General features: G+C 42.5%; 1 protein-coding gene across 1 annotated transcript; it reads right to left on the reverse strand.

The window, feature by feature from the left end:
* Positions 1-256: 256 nt before the first annotated feature.
* LOC132762884 (alpha-1-antichymotrypsin-like) lies at positions 257-3642 on the reverse strand. The gene is made up of 2 exons (XM_060756111.2): positions 3048-3642; positions 257-531 (listed from the first exon to the last, which is right to left on the reverse strand). Exons 1-2 carry the CDS (start codon positions 3640-3642, stop codon positions 257-259), a joined length of 870 nt encoding a protein of 289 aa, XP_060612094.2.
* Positions 3643-16614: the final 12972 nt, after the last annotated feature.

The raw sequence follows: 16614 nt of genomic DNA on the forward strand, positions 1-16614 counted from the left end.
CACTAATGATATTTTAGAAACACTTTAGAAACAAAACACCAGTGCCCCCCCCCCCCCCGTTTTGTAATGACTTTGGAATGCCTGTTAACATTCCATGCAGGAAGTGGGAAGTAGAACTGAATTTTTAGGCTGGTTCTATACTCCCATGTCAGGATAAACCCCTATAATGCAGTTGTATTACATGGGTCTATATTGGCAGTATAGCTGCAGGATGAGTAGCAAAGATTTTCCAATTCATTGAGTACAACACATTGCCTTACCATGATTTTAGTGACTTCCCCCATCTTAACAGAACTTCTTTTCCCAGAGCGTTTTCCACCAGTTTCATTTTTCCAGGGTCAGGCAGAATGAACAGTGCTGAAATATCACCCTTGTATGGAAGGTGCAAGACCTTGCAGGATAGATCCTTGTCCTCATAAACATCCAAGTAATCTTCTTTGTGCATCATAGGAACTTTCACTGTTGTTCGTTCATCCACAAAAAAGTTCCCTTCATAAGTATTCTCAAGCTTGAAAGGTACTTCCCAGTAAGCTTGCAGAGAGAAAGGCATGAGAATTGTGGGGGTTTTTTTTTGTAACATCTCTTCACATAAGTTGTACAAAGACATTTAGATGCACCCTATGGCAAATAGACTTACTAGATGGATGTTGCACTTGAAGAAGACACACAAGCTGTAGCCAACTAGTGAAAAAGGTAGCAGCTAGATTGTTAACTGTAATTTAATTTAGTTTAATTAAAAATCATTAAAAAACTCAAACCTTCAAGATATGAAACTTAAGTTTTGAAATTATGGACAACCTCAACTTTCCCATCTGGACACAATAAGCAATCATGGGGACAATAGTGAAAAATGTAAAAAACTTTTGAACTCTCCATCAGTTTCACCATAGGAACACAATGCTAATTATATCCCTTCGGGGAGATAGGACGGAAAATAAATTATTATTATTTTAAAAACTCTTTTCTTTCTTAGATATCAAATCCAACAGTATAAAAGAAGTGCTGATGAGAGATAATAATGGGCCCTTTCTCTCTATGGGAGTTTAGTCCCGCCCCCCACTGACTTTTGAGCCAGAGGTTCTTCATTTCAATTTGGAAAAAATCCTGTTCCTTCCTGGTTTCAAAGTATTATTTTCTGTTTAATTGTGCAGTATATACTTTGAAAGTAGTTGTTATACTTCAGATACTTCTTTTTTGTGGCTGCCACAAATTATGTCGAATTGGTTGAATCTTTATCAACCTCATCAGATGGGGTTGTTTTCTGCAGCATGTGCCAGTTATTTATTTATTTTTATTTATTTACTGCATTTGTTGACCGCCGTTCTCAGCCCTAGGGCGACTCACGGCAGTGTACAACATATAAAAACAGTTTACAATAGGGGAATATCACAACAATAATATCAACATAACTATCAAAATACAATTACACTAAATCATCCGCGCCGTCTCATCGTAGAATCATAAACCAATCTCGTTATCCATATTCCGTTCCAGTCATCATTGCCAATTGTTGTAGCACTTAGTCAAACGCCTTCTCAAATAACCATGTCTTTAGTCTTTTGTGGAATGTCATAAGGGAGGGCGCCTTTCTGATGTCTACAGGGAGGGTTCAAGCTTTAGTTTAGCCATGGAGCCTGCTGAGTCCCATCCTATGATGTACAGCTATTTCTGGTGGGGCTCCATGGCTAAACTAGAACGAAAACATATGGCCACTGTGTTGCATTGGCAACTATTATTTATTTATTTATTTATTTAAAGCATTTATATTCTGCCCTTCTCACCCCGAAGGGGACTCAGGGCGGAGCACAACATATAAATGGCAAACATTCAGTGCTGAAACATACTAGACCATACACATACAAAAGCATTGAAATTACTTATCTTGACGTTAAAATCCTCTAGTTAAAACTGTCGCAACAACCATATCGAATTTGGTTGGCATACTAAGGGTTCCTATCGCTGCCTCATTGCACAGTCCCAAAGGCTCAGTCCCACAGCCACATTTTTATCATCCTTCTAAAGGACAAGAGGGAGGGGGCTGACCTGATCTCTTTAGGAAGGGAGTTCCATAGCTGAGGGGCAATTACTGAGAAGGTCCTGTCTCTTGTCCCCACCAAATGCACCTGTGATGGTAGCGGGACCGAGAGCAGGGCCCAGAAGATCTTAATCTCCACAGTGGTTCATAGGGGAGATGCGTTCAGACAGGTAAATTGGCCCAGGCCATTTAGGGTTTTATAGGCCAAATCACTTTGAATTGTGCCCAGTAGCAAACTGGCAGCCAGTGAAGCTGGCATAACATGGGACTTGTGTGCTCCCTGTACGCTGCTCCAGTTATTAACCTGGCTGCCTCTCGCTGGACTATTTGAAGCTTTCAAGCAGTCTTCAAAGGCAACCCCTTTGAGAACTAAGACAGGTGGCAGAAGCTTCCCCCAGTGGGATCAGGTTTCTGGTAAGTCAGCCATTGTGGGGTATGGGGCAATGGGTTCCCCACACTATGACACTGATGGTGGCAACTCCGTAACTGTTCTGGAGGCCAATATTATGAGGTCCTATGAGATATTCATTTAAACATTATAGGAAAATATGCTGCAAGATGTCATGCATAAACAACATTTTTGCAGTTTAATAAACTTTTACCATGTTTTTATGAAAGAACCAATTAGGAAGTGACATTTGTAATCCAGGAACAAAAATTACATAGTGTTATGCATAAGTATTTGTAAGTAAAGCTACTTGCTTGGGCTCTACAAGGAAAATTGGACATTTCTCTCTTTGTTAGACCTTGTAGGTGAGTTGGTGGCTTAGTGGGTGGGTACGTGAATTGCTGTTCAGTTTTTTTGTCTAGACAAATTGATTACTCTATTTGAGAGATTCCATTAGTGTCCCACAAATTGCTCATCACATCCCAAGGGCTCCACTCTCTGCATCGGAATGATGTCGATTGTGGAAGCAGAGTGATCTCTCTATGTCATTTGGTGAGGCCAGATGTCTTCTTCAGATTTAATAACATAGTTTTAAAACACAACGATATGGTAAATTTGTCTTACCTTTCATGAAAATATAGTTGACAATGACTGTAACTACCGATGAATCAAAACCCTTGACTACATTGTTCAATTTTCCATGGGTTTTTTGCTTGATGTAGTCATTGATCTGCTTTTCTGCTTTTGCGGGGTGACTAAAATCAGCAGGGAGTACATCTGCTTGATAAAAACGTTTGGCGTTCACTACGAACTCCTTCAGGAGTTTGAACTGATTGTTTATAAAAATGGCATTTCCAATGCTTAGTTCTCTTTCAGGCGTAGGATTGTTTAATGTTTGAAGGAGATTGAGAAAATCTTTGTGTACTTCTTCCTCACTGATCTCTGCCCGGTTAAAGCCAAGTTCTGATAAAAGCTGATTCAAAGTGGTGGTTTTAGCCCCCAATGACAGCAAGGCAAAAGCAGTGGAGATGCTCAAAGGAGAAAAGAACAGGTTCTTGTTAGACACTTGTGAAGCAAGTTTGTGGTACAATTTGAGGGCAAAATCCACATTGCCTGAGCCGATTTTCATTACGGGTGTAGCTATGGGAGATTTTTGGTTAGCACTTTTGGTAAGAGCAAAGAGCAGGGCAAATGTCACCCATAAACTGAAAGTAGGCATCTTGTTCCTCTGGAAGAAATCTATAATAGACAAAGAACAGTACAGTCATTTCAAAGTTCAGTGAGTTAATCTTCATCTTTGTTAATTAAAAAGGTAAAGGTTTCCCTTTGACATTAAGTCTAGTCCAACTCCGGGAGGTGGTGCTCATCCCCATTTCTAAGTCAAAGAGCCAGTATTGTCCGTAGACACCTCCAAGGTCATTTGGCCAGCATGGACTAACCTACGCTTTCACATTCCATCAGAGAAGGGGATAGTTCAGTTTTTTCTAATAGTTAATACTGGAATTCAAAAAGAAACAACCCCCTAGAGCAGGGGTAATCAAACAAAGGTTCGAGGGCTGGATACGGCCCTCAAAGGTCATTTACCCGGCCCTCACTCAGAGTCAACCTAGGTCTGAAATGACTTGAAAGCACACAACAACAACAACAACAACAACAACAATCTCATTTCATCAGCCAAAAGCATGCCCACATTTCCCAATGAAATACTAATAAGTTTCTTCTGCGTGGTACTGTGAAATCCACACCTGTGGTATTTCCCTGCGTCCACGCAGCTGACTCGGATCTTTCTTGAAAGCTTTTCCTAATTAGGGACTCCAGCCCCGCCCATCTACTCCTAATAAAGCCAGGCAGCGGGGCTTGGAGCCTTAATTCTTTTTGTCCGCGAAAGCAGCAACAACTCGGTGTTCTCTCCTAAAACAACTATTGGTTTGACTCAAGGACTCCAGTTTGACTACTCTAACAGACAGCAATTCCAACTTTTGTTCTGGGACCTTTGTTTATCCTATTTAGGCTAGTGGGAGGACAAACCCACTCCCTCCCTCTAAAAAAAAAAAAAATGCCGTGTCCTCTGAGGCGCAGGCTTTTTTGCCTTTGGCAATGGGCAGTAACTTACCTTCTTTTTCTTCTGTTCCCCTCGCTCAGAAAGCAGGAGGGAAGAAGATTTTTACCAGCCTACCACCCCTTCCAGACCCAGGAACTGGTAGAGCTTGTGGCAACAAACTGCCACTGTGGCTTTGTGCCAATAACTTTGTTTTGGGTTGCAGCCACGCCTCTCAGCTGTCTCTGTTTTTTACGGACAGCTTGCTCTCACTGCCCGTGCTTTCTCTGCCCCATTTACCCCAGCAGGCAGTGGACGCTGCAACGATCCCTGCCATGCTTTTGCCCCCCTCAGGGGAGGGGAGGCTCAAGGCAGCCACGCCACCTGTGTGAGTGATGGCTAGCCAAGGCTTGCCTCCACGCCCAATGGCATATAACGCCTTGGAGGGGCCTTTGGGTTGCAACAATTTCTGCCATGTTTTTGCCCCCCTCAGGGGAGGGGAGGCTCAAGGCAGCCACGCCACCTGTGTGAGTGATGGCTAGTCAAGGCTTTGCCTCCACGCCCATGGCATATAACGCCTTGGAGGGGCCTTCGGGTTGCAACAATTCCTGCCATGCTTTTGCCCCCCTCAGGGGAGGGGAGGCTCAAGGCAGCCACGCCACCTGTGTGAGTGATGGCTGCCAAGGCTTTGGGTCTAAGCCCATGGAATATAACTCCTTGGAGGGGCCTTCGGGCTACTATCCTCCCTCTGCGTCATGCTGCCTGGGAGCTTCAGTGACGGCTCAGAATGTAAGTACTGTGTCTTTTGGACCCCATCTCCACTTGGCCCATGCCTCAACAGGTAGGTTGCTACTCTTTTGCATAGGCAAACTGCACCCTCCTTTCCTTTTCAAGGATTTGTAGTCCCTTCTTTTGGTTTTCAGGAGTTTATTAAAACTTTTTCCTAAGCTCATTCTGGTGCTTCCTTCAGCTGCAACCGGTCAATGAGTCTGATGTAGATTCTGACTCCTATGAGTAGCAGATTTCTCCTACTCTTGAGGAGGACTTTTCCATCCCAGCTTCCTTAGGGGATGTGTTACCTAATTTTTTCTCCTTGATTGCTTAGAGGATCTGCTTTTCTCAGTTGAGCAACAGCAGAAACAAGCTCCAAGTACAGTTCTCCCAGTTCTCCCAGCACTTCCATATTCGCTTAAGCTTGGAGAAAAACAAAGGGCAACTCCTGTATCTGTGTCTGGAATTTCTAAGTTTGTAACTGCACTTTACTGCATACGCACCTTTTCAGCAGAGTGGTTAGTTAAGCCTACTAAACTGAACTTTATTGTGGTCAAAGTTGTTTAATCCACTGTGATAAGAAGATCCACCCCACTGCTAGCCTACTTACTTGCATGATTCATTACCATGCTTGTCTGGCAGCCTCTCAGGTAGCTCAGCACCTTCTTTGGATCTTCTTCCCCTACAACATCAACAGATCCCAAGGGCTTTCTGTCAGTAGTATCTCACCTTAGCTTCTCATCACAACGCTACGGCTAAGCACAGCACCGATACAGTACTAAGGTGTTTGCTGCTGTTGCAGCAGCCATCCACCAGCATGTGTAGATCCTCTACCCTCTCCAAAGTAGGCAGAGCAATGGCAGGATAACTGCCCATGGCAGAACATAGCCTGCTTCTAAGTTTGGCTTTTTACCACAATCTAGCCTAGATTGTGGTGGCCAGCCCCTCAGCTTAATTATCCAGGGGTGACAACAAACTAAAGGGAAAGAAGAAGATCAGGGCCAATAGTTTTTTCTCATGCATTTTCTCTTCTTTAATAGCCTCCAACCCTTCAGCTCCAGTTTTTGGAGCTCCACCTCATCATTTTTAGATGCATGGCATTAGATCTCTTCTCACTCATGGTTGTTGGAGATTACAGAGCATGTTTATGCAATTGAATTTTTCAAACTGTCCCCAGTAGGGACTCTACGGGCCACTCCTCCTCCTGTGTTATAGCAGGAGGTAATTACTTGTTTCAAAGGAGCAGTAGCTTCTTTATATCTTTCTATGTTTCCTTCTTTTTCCTTTTCCCCAGCTGTTTTTTGGTTTCCAATAAAGGCAGTGGGCTTTGGCCAGGTTTGGACCTTACAGGATTTTATGCATATATTGCATATTGCAAATTTCAGGTATTGTCATTACCAACCATCCTCCCTCTGTTATCCAGCAAGACATGGTTCAGTAGCATTGATTTGAAGGATGCCTTTTTTCATGTGGTATTAGGCCACAAGACGGTAGATTTTTGTCACTTTTTACTAGCAGTCAGGTTTTTTCATTTCAAGTTCTTCATTCTGGTATCTCCACAGCTCCACAGGTGTTACTAAGGAGATGGCTGTATGCCGGCTCCTCCCTGGGTGCACGGGGTAGTAGTTTCCCCCTATATTTATGGCTGGTTGCTGGTGCACAGTCCTGTGAGTATCTACAGAGGAACATTCACTTTACTCTCTTTATAGCAGACGCTTGGTCTTTTTATCAACAAGGTAAAATCTCTTCTTCAGCCTATCCAAACAACCAATTCATGGGGCCTGTATTGGACTCTTGGCATGCAAGAGCCTACTTGCTAGAAGACAGGTTTCTGAATCTGCATTCATTAGCTCTTTGAGTCTGGCAGAAGCCATACATCCATGCCAAGGATGTCCAGTGCTTTTTAGGACACATGGCATTCACCACAGCTGCCACTCCTTTCTCCTGTTTGCACCTTCGGCCTCTCCAGAATTGGTTTCTTCGGGCACTTCATCCCATGCAGGATGAGCCCAATGAATGTGTCATTGTCCCTCTAGCCATCCACAGGTCTCTCAACTAGTGGACTCATCGCTCCAATCTCTGTGTGGGCGATGTTAGCAACCGACACTCACCTCAAGGGTCACACCATCCATGGTCCTGGTATACCATAACCATCAGTGCCATTCATCAAGAACTCTCTTGCTGGCTCCCTCAGTCAGACAGTTTATACTGACCACTAATGGTCCCTTCATCCTTCCCAGGCATGGGAACTCTTTGTCAGATGGCACACTCCCCTTCTGGACTTGTTTGTCTTTGGAGCACGTCTTGCCTCCACCAGACAGGCTGTTGGGAGATGCCTTCCTCCTGGATTGGACATCCACCCACCTGTACATCTTTCCACTATTGCCAGTGCTGTCCAGCGTGGTCTCTCGTCTTCAAGCAGAGCAGGTAGATTGCATTCTCATCACGCCATGGTGGCCCCGCCAGCCATGGTTTGTCATTCTGCTCCAACTTGCAGGCAGCTGTTACATTCAGTTGCCACTCAGACCAGATTTGCTGGCTATGAGCAACAGTCCAGTCCCGTACTCCCAGGTCACTCAGTTCCGGTTGACGGCGTGGCAGCTCCAGCCTCAGCCCTCTCTCAACCAGTAAAGGGCATTTTGGACCTTGCCCTGAGCCCTGCCACTAAACATTGTTACATTTGTAAGTGGTGTCATTTTTGCATTTTTTCACAAAAGCAAGGGGTTCAGCCTCTGTCTGCTTCCACTTCCCTCCTGGATTTTTTGATCTCTCTGTCAGATTCAGGACTCTCATTATCATTCTTGAAGGTCAATCTGGCAAATATAGATTCGTTTAGAAGCGAGCATTCTCTTCCCTCTCCTTTATCCGATCCTTTTGTAAAGAGATTTCTGCAAGGCTTTAGAACTTTCTGGCCCCAAGTAGGCCTGTGCCCCCCCTTGAAGGTTGGAGGTTGTTCTTTTCGCCCTTACGAAACCACCATTTGAGCCAATGGTCACTTCTGACATGTTCCATCTATCATGGAAAACGGCATTTTTAGTGCCTATTACTTTTGCTTGTCGCGCTAGCGAGCTTATGGCTCTTGAGTCGATAGACCTTACCTGAAATTTCATAAGGATGTCATGCTGGGCACAGACATTTCCTTCTTACCTAAGGCAGCATCATAGTTTCATATGTCTCAGGACATTGTCCTTCCAACCTTATTTCCAAATCCTTCTACTCCCCTGGAGCAGTCTTTGCACCTTCTTGATGTGCGGAGGGCTCTTGCTTTTTATGTCCACCGCACAGCTCCATTACGGAAGTCCCTACGACTTTTTGTTAAGTACCGTAGGGATACTGTGGGCCTTCCTGTTTCTACCCAGAGGTGGCGGCCTGGATAGTTGCAGCTATCCGGCTAGTTTGCGAAATGGCAGGACTGGACTTACCTGTTCAGATCCATGCTCATTCCACTAGAGCATTGGCACCCTCCATGGTTTTTTTTTTTGCACAGTGTGCCTCTGCATGATATCTGTCGAGTGGCCATATGGTCAACACCGCATACTTTTGTCTCCCATTATAAATTGGATTTAGCTGCCAAGGAGGAGATGGCTTTTGGGAGAGCAGTACTTTTTTCTGCACTAGCATGACACCCGCCATCCGTGGGACTGCTCGCTAGTCTACCACAGGTGTGGATTTCACAGTACCACGCAGAAGAAAGTAAGGTTGCTTACCTGTAATCATGTTTCTTCTAGTGGTAACTGTGAAATTCACACAACCCGCCCATCCTCCCCACATTCTGTCATGCCTTTTATCTCCGACTGTCTTTCACGGTACGGAATTAAGGCTCCAAGCCCCGCTGCCTGGCTTTATTAGGAGTAGATGGGCGGGGCTGGAGTCCCTAATTAGGAAAAGCTTTCAAGAAAGATCCGAGTCAGCTGCGTGGACGCAGGGAAATACCACAGGTGTGAATTTCACAGTTACCACTAGAAGAAACATGATTACAGGTAAGCAACCTTACTTTATATTTGTTAAAATTGTTATTCATTTTAATGATTGTATTGTTTTTAAGTGTGCAATGTGCAGTGTGCATGGGAATTCCCGTGCAGTGTGCATGGGAATTCATTCATATTTGTTTCACATTATAATCTGACTCTCCAACAGTTTGCAGGACTGTGACCTGGCCTTCTGTTTAAAAATTTTGAGGCCCCCTGCCCTAGACGTTGCCTAGAGAAGAATATGGAAGAGGCAGTAATTAGCAGCTGGCACCTTAGGGTTGCACTGGCACATTTCCTTTTCCACAAAATGATCCTTGACTTATATTAAGGCCATATCAAAATGCATACATTTCTCCCGAAGACATGTCCTCAATTTATACATGAGGTCAATTTAGACAAGGGCATTTACAATAGTTAAAAATGTAAAGCATATCAAAGTAAGGAAAATATGCAAAGTAAGGAAAATATGCAATTAAAAGAAGCTATTCAAAACCATCAAAAATCCACAGAAAACTATTGAAGGCTTGTTTCAGATTAAAAAGGAATATTTGTGCTCTTCCAAATCTCACATAGATGAAAAAAGCCATTATGTTGGAAAATGTGCTGTGACCTGGCAACGAAAAAGGCTGTAATATAGTAGATTTTTATTTGGTGCAAAAAAGTGCAAAGACTTAGCAAAATAGTGTGTTTTATCCATTTTAAACATTGTGGTGGGATGAAAATACAGAACAAGGATAATCAGAATATCACCGGCTTGAGTGCGATCAACCCAGTATGGTCAACCCTGACAACTCTTCCTTCTCTTCCTCCTGTATCACTATTATTATTTCAATTCCACCTTTTCCTCAGTATTGGGCTCAAAGCAGCATAACAACAACTTATCAGAGACACATCAAATCCTAATTCTCTCTTCCAGTCCTACACCACCTCTGGGGGGAAACCCACACTCTGAATTAAGATTTTGTGAATTACATTCAAATCATTTTTCATGGGTAGTAGCCGAATACAATAGTGAAAATAACGCACAGTTGATATCACTGCAAAGTACTTTGCTCACCTCAGTGGTATGTTGCTCTTGATTAAGTCAGACAGGGAGCTTCAACTCTGTTTGCAGAGAATCGGATGTTTACAGTAAGCAATCAAATTACGAAAAGCATAAGCTAGATCTCAGACAGCTACATGTAATAATAGCAACACGTAGAGAGGTTGCCTTTCTAAGGAGGAGGAATATTATAGGAAAAGTTCTGGAGTTCAGTTAATCCAAACTTAATGGCCTGGAATAGTCCCTCTGAATGTTTACCAAATATCCAATAATATTCTGCAACATCATGCCATACCTTTACCATATTGCGTAAGTGAGTTTTCCAGTGTGTGTGTGTGTGTGTGGGGGGGGGGGGGGCATGAACAGGACTTGAATTGATTTAATAGGGGAAGTACTTAGAAATCCTTTCAACGCAAAATAATTGCTTCCTTGTCCTCAAAAATATTGCTTCCTTAAGATTAAAAAAATGTAATGACTAGGACATGATGTTCAAATTTGACTGGAATTCAGTGCTTCTTAGTAATAAATATTCAATTTGGTATTTGAAATGGATGGGTAGGTGTTCAGGGGCAAAATGTGCTGGTGTTTAAGTGATCCATGTGTTGCAACTGCTAAGGCTGTGTATTGTAGAAGGCTTTCATGGCCAGGATCACTGGGTTGTTGTAGGTTCTTCCGGGCTATATGGCCATGTTCTGGAGGGAATTTTTCTCCTGACGTTGCGCCTGCATCTATGGCAAGCATCCTCAGAGGTAGTGAGGTCTGTTGGAAGTAGGAAAAATGGGTTTATATATCTGTGGAATGACCAGGGTGAGACAAAGGACCCCTGTCTGCTGGGGCTAGCGGTGAATGTTTCAGCTGATCACCTTGATTTGCATTCAATGGCCTGGAAGCACCTGGGGGGGATCTCTTGTTGAGAGTGATTTTATGTGCCTGCTTGTTTCCCCTCTGTTGTTTTGCTGTTGTAATTTTTGAGTTTTTTAATACTGGTAGCCAGATTTTGTTCATCTTCATGGTTTCCTCCTTTTTGTTGAAATTGTCCAAATGCTTGTGGATTTCAATGGGTCACACCATTTACAGAAAACCCACACACACAGATAGATATCTACATAAAAACTCCAACCATCACCCAAGTAAAAAAAGAAGCACAATTAAAGCCTTGGCAGACCGTGCAAAAAGAATCTGCGAACCCCACCTCCTCCAAGATGAACTGAACCACCTAAACTGGGCTCTACAGGCCAATGGATACTCCACCTCAGACATCAGAAGAGCTGCAAGACCAAGAACAAGCCACGAGAGTAAAGATGAAGATCCACCCAGAGGAAAAGTGTTCCTGCCATACATCAAGGGAACCACTGACCGCATAGGGAAGCTGATGAGGAAACACAACATACAAACAATCTACAAACCCACCAAGAAAATCCAACAAATGCTACGTTCAGCAAAGGACAAGAGGGATCCTCTCACCTCTGCAGGAGTCTACCGAATACCATGCAGCTGTGAACAAGTCTACATAGGGACCACCAAACGCAGCGCCCAAACACGAATCAAGGAACATGAAAGGCACTGCAGACTACTTCAACCAGAGAAATCAGCCATAGCAGAGCACCTGATGAACCAACCTGGACACAGCATATTATTTGAGAACACAGAAGTGCTGGACCACTCTCACAACCACCATGTCAGACTACACAGAGAAGCCATTGAAATCCACAAGCATGTGGACAATTTCAACAGAAAGGAGGAAACCATGAAGATGAACAAAATCTGGCTACCAGTATTAAAAAAAACTCAAAAATTACAACAGCAAAACAACAGAGGGGAAACAAACAGGCACATAAAATCACTCTCAACAAGAGATTCCCCCCAGGTGCTTCCAGGCCATTGAATGCAAATCAAGGTGATCAGCTGAAACATTCACAGCTAGCCCCAGCAGACAGGGGTCCTTTGTCTCACCCTGGTCATTCCACAGATATATAAACCCATTTTTCCTACTTCCAACAGACCTCACTACCTCTGAAGATGCTTGCCATAGATGCAGGTGAAACGTCAGGAGAAAAATTGCCTCCAGAACATGGCCATATAGCCCGGAAAAACCTACAACAACCCTGCTAAGGCTGTGCTTTTACAGAATTTCTAGGCATAGGAATACCTTGTGAGGAGAAATTTCAAGGTCTGTTGATTTCTTTTGTCCATTCTGATCTGTGTTTCTCAACTGCATTTTACTTATTTATTTACTTTATTTATACCTTGCCTTTCTCACCCCGCAAAGGACTCAAACGGCTTACAAACTCCGGCAAAAATTCAATGCCATATCATAGAAACAAGAAGAATACAAACCATATCAAACTAGAAGACAGTTAAAACATATAAACAATTAAGTACATAAAAACAGTAAAACAGATTAAAAACATAACAAAGTGCCGAGTCTTTGTTTTCTATATCTTTTGATTTTCCCATGGTCATTATTCAAGCTGTTGACATCAATTCCGTATTACCCTAATCACTGAAAACCTGCATACAAAGCCTGGTCTTTAGTTTTCTCCTGAAGACCAGGAGGGATGAGGCCAGCCTGAGGTCACTGAGGAGGGAGTTCCACAACCAAGGGGTCACCACTGAGAAGTCCTGTCTCTCATCCTTACCAATCGCACTTGTGAAGGCGGTGGGACTGAAAGCAGTGTCACTCCAGCAGATCTTAACACTCTAGTTGGCTCATAAAAGGAGATATGTTCAGACAGGTAAATTGGACCAAAACCATTTAGGACTTTATAGGCCAAAGCCAGCACTTTGAATTGAGCTTGATAGCAAACTGGCAGCCAGTGGAGCTGACATAACACGGGAGTTGTACGCTCCCTGTAAGTTGTTCCCATGAGAAATTTGGCTGCCGCCAGTTGGAGTACTTGGAGTTTTCAGACAGTCTTCAAAGGCAGCCCCACACAGAGTGTATTGCAGTAGTCTATATGAGATATAACAAGAGTATGGGCCACTGTGGTCAAGTCTGGCTTCTCAAGGTACATGTACAGGTACAGCTGACACACAAATTTTAATTGTGCAAATGCTCCCCCGGCCACTGCCACAATCTGGGGTTCTAGCTCAGGAGAACCCCTGAGCTGCAGATCTGTGTCTTCAGGGGGAGTGTGACTTACATTACTAGGACTATTGGAAATCAGATAAAAAAGAACACGAAAGAATAATGCAATACATGCTAACAAAGGCAATAATTCTATATGCTCCAAAAGTGGAAAACAACAGAGATGCCAACTCTGGACAGTAAAGGCTTGGAAAAGAGCAAAAACGGACATGTTAATGATGCTGTTGAGTCATTGGACATATTCTCTGAAGAATGGAAATCTTTTTAGCAATATATATATCAGAGCAAAGGGGAAAGATTTATGAATAAGTTAACTGTTATGACGTATATTTGTTAATTTTAAAATAATTTTAAAATCAATGATTTGTGGGAATTAAACTTGGAGAAAAAATACTCCATTATGGAGAAAAAGAAAAAGGGGATGAAGTAATCTACCTTTAAAACAAATTTATTTGTATATGTTTTACTGTCCCATATGCAATCAGAACAGAGATCTATGTTGTATATTTGGATATTGAATTCTTGTTAGGTATGTCTGTGTTCATGCATGTATAAGTATTGTTGCTTTTTTTTTTACTTTTGATTTTTTTCTGTTAAAACTTAATTAAAAATATGGGGGAAGAAAGAAAAAGAAAAGCCTCTGTGAGCCTGGCCCAGGCTACCAGAGTGATCTTTCCAATGACACCTGTTGTGAAAGCCATCTACCTCACATTTCTCTGATTGGAGAAAGACCATGTGCTGCAACCCATGAAACATGACTCAGATACTGGCTACAAGATTACAATGGGCAAAGTGCTGCTTTCTTGTGGCCTCATCACATTGATAATTTTAAGCGCTCTTGGATGCTTGCAAGTTGCTGGAAGCGTGGAGTCTGGTGAAGCCCATCAGGCAATGTAGAGCTACTTCCAAAAGGGTTCTGTGCATCCAGCATCCTGCAAGCATGCTAGGACGCTGAAAAGTGTTGTCATTGAGAAAAATGGGGTGAGTGGGGGGGGGGGGATCTGCGCAGTCACACTTCCACCCATAGTATGGGTAAGGGAAAATGTGTGTGATGCAGGGCACAGTGTGAGCTGATGTTCCCCCTTCTTTATGCTGGATTCGCTACACTGCATGGTGAATCCCCCCCCCCCCAAAAAAATAACTGGCGATAATACCAGGAATTCTATTGTCCTTTCTAATTGGGAAGAACATTGACACAATGGCAAAAGGGATCTATATTGGTAGAGGTGAGGTATAACACAAAAATGTGAACATCTTTTTAAAATAAACTAAAATAGATTTTTAAGGGTATACTGTCTTGTAAATGTTTAATCTTTCCAATAGTTTTCTTACTATATACCGTGGAACTGCATTTAAAATCACCTTTACTTCATTGATAATATCTATTGAGTAAGCATCCTTTATCTGGAATTCCGAAGTTTTGCAGAATCATCAATATGCATGGCTGAGATATCACACCTTTACTTTTTGATGCTTCAGTGTCTATAAATGTTGCTTTAAGCACAAAACAGTACTGAAATATATTTTTTTCAGGGTATGTGGATAAGGTTTATATGAAACATACACAAATGTTGTGTTTAAATCTGGGTCCCATGTATTAGGTTTGTTTGATTTAAAAAGAATGGTTCAAAACCCATTTCGGATGTAAAGGGCGCCGGCGGTTTGATTCTAAAGTCAATTCCGATTTTCACAGAAAAAAATGTTGAAAACTTTTTGAAACTTCTGGGGCTTCTGAATCCTTTCATTAATGGTTTGAAAGTGTTATTCCCTGTTTCATTGGGTGGTCTTTACTTTTAAAGTAGTTGTTTTACTCTAGGAGCGGGGAAAAACAAGCTGAGGAAATTCCTCTGGTTTAAAACTGGCTTCTCTGGCTTGAGGCAGAAACGAGGAAAGCAAAACGAGGAAATTCAGCCTTCCCCAGTTTAAAACCAGCTTCTCTGGCTTGAGGCAGAAGCGGAGAAAGCAACGGGAGGAAATGCAGCCTTCCCCGGGTTAAAACCAGCTTCTCTGGCTTGAGGAAGAAGCGGGGAAAGCAAAGGGAGGAAATGCAGCCTTCCATGGTTTAAAACTGGCTTCTCTGGCTTGAGGAAGAAGCAGGGAAAGCAAAGGGAGGAAATGCAGCCTTCCATGGTTTAAAACTGGCTTCTCTGGCTTGAGGAAGAAGCGGGGAAAGCAAAGGGAGGAAATGCAGCCTTCCCCAGTTTAAAACTGGCTTAATCATAGAATCATAGAATCAAAGAGTTGGAAGAGACCTCATGGGCCATCCAGTCCAACCCCATGCCAAGAAGCAGGAATCTGCTTCTCTGGCTTGAGCCGAGGCCAGGGACCAGAATAATTTCCGACTCACTTCCTGAGTCAGAAGAAAAATGGCGAGACTAGCTTTGGAAGGGCAAAGGGACTTCCGGTTTCCTAAAAAAGTTCAAAACAGTATTTTTTCAAATGTATTCTGAATTATGAAGATTCCTACTGGACCTAACCATGCCTAGTGTGTGTATATATTAGAGGTGTGCTTTTTTTCATTAGTCCTTGTAATTCCGATCAAATTTGTTAAATTCAAACTTACGAGGCAATATCCAATACGTGGGCATGACCTGCACCAAAAAAAATAAGATTTAAAACTTACCCTATACTTTTTATTTCAGTTTTGTAAATATCAGTAGTCTCCCAAAGTTAGTTTCATATTCAGTGCAAAGAAACAAAGCTTAATGGCTTGCCTTTCCTCTGTAAATTAAATGACTTATTTTCCCACTTCATTAGGAGTGGGAAAAGAGAGAGCAGTGTGTTTTCTGGGAACAGCACAGAACTCTGGGAAATGTAGTTTGGGAAGGGAGGAGCTCTATGCCAGAGAATTCAAAAGGCCAGCCCTGCCCTAAACTGTATCCCCCAAAATGCAGCGCATTGCTCAGCATCAGAGAGATTTGTCTCTCTGTAGCCAGCCAGAGTTCCAATAAATTATCATTTTTGTTCCTGGGTTATAAATGTCATTTCCTGATTGGTTCTATCATAAAAACACAGGGAAGTTTATTCAAGTGCAAAAATGTTGTTTTTGTATGAAAGATGTCATATTATTACATATTTCCAGTCCACCAATTTAACATCGCCATCCACCCATTTAACAAAGTTTTTGACCAAAAAGATTCCTAGTGTAGAAACACTACTTTTAAAATTAGAACTACACAATTAAACAGAAAATAGTACTTTCAAACTAGGAGCATATTTTCTTTATCATTAAAACATGTTATTTATAAAAACTTTGGAAATCCCCCCAAAATCCATGGAGA

This window comes from Anolis sagrei, chromosome 1, assembly GCF_037176765.1.
Source record: "Anolis sagrei isolate rAnoSag1 chromosome 1, rAnoSag1.mat, whole genome shotgun sequence".
NCBI lineage: Eukaryota > Metazoa > Chordata > Lepidosauria > Squamata > Dactyloidae > Anolis > Anolis sagrei.

What these genes read in the sequence shown, in the direction of transcription:
- LOC132762884 (XM_060756111.2), bottom strand. Translation starts at nt 3,642, where the DNA reads ATGCCTACTTTCAGTTTATGGGTGACATTTGCCCTGCTCTTTGCTCTT. An exon ending in CAACTATATTTTCATGAAAG is followed by an intron (nt 532 to 3,047) that starts GTAAGACAAATT and finishes TCTCTCTGCAAG; the next exon opens with CTTACTGGGAAGTACCTTTC.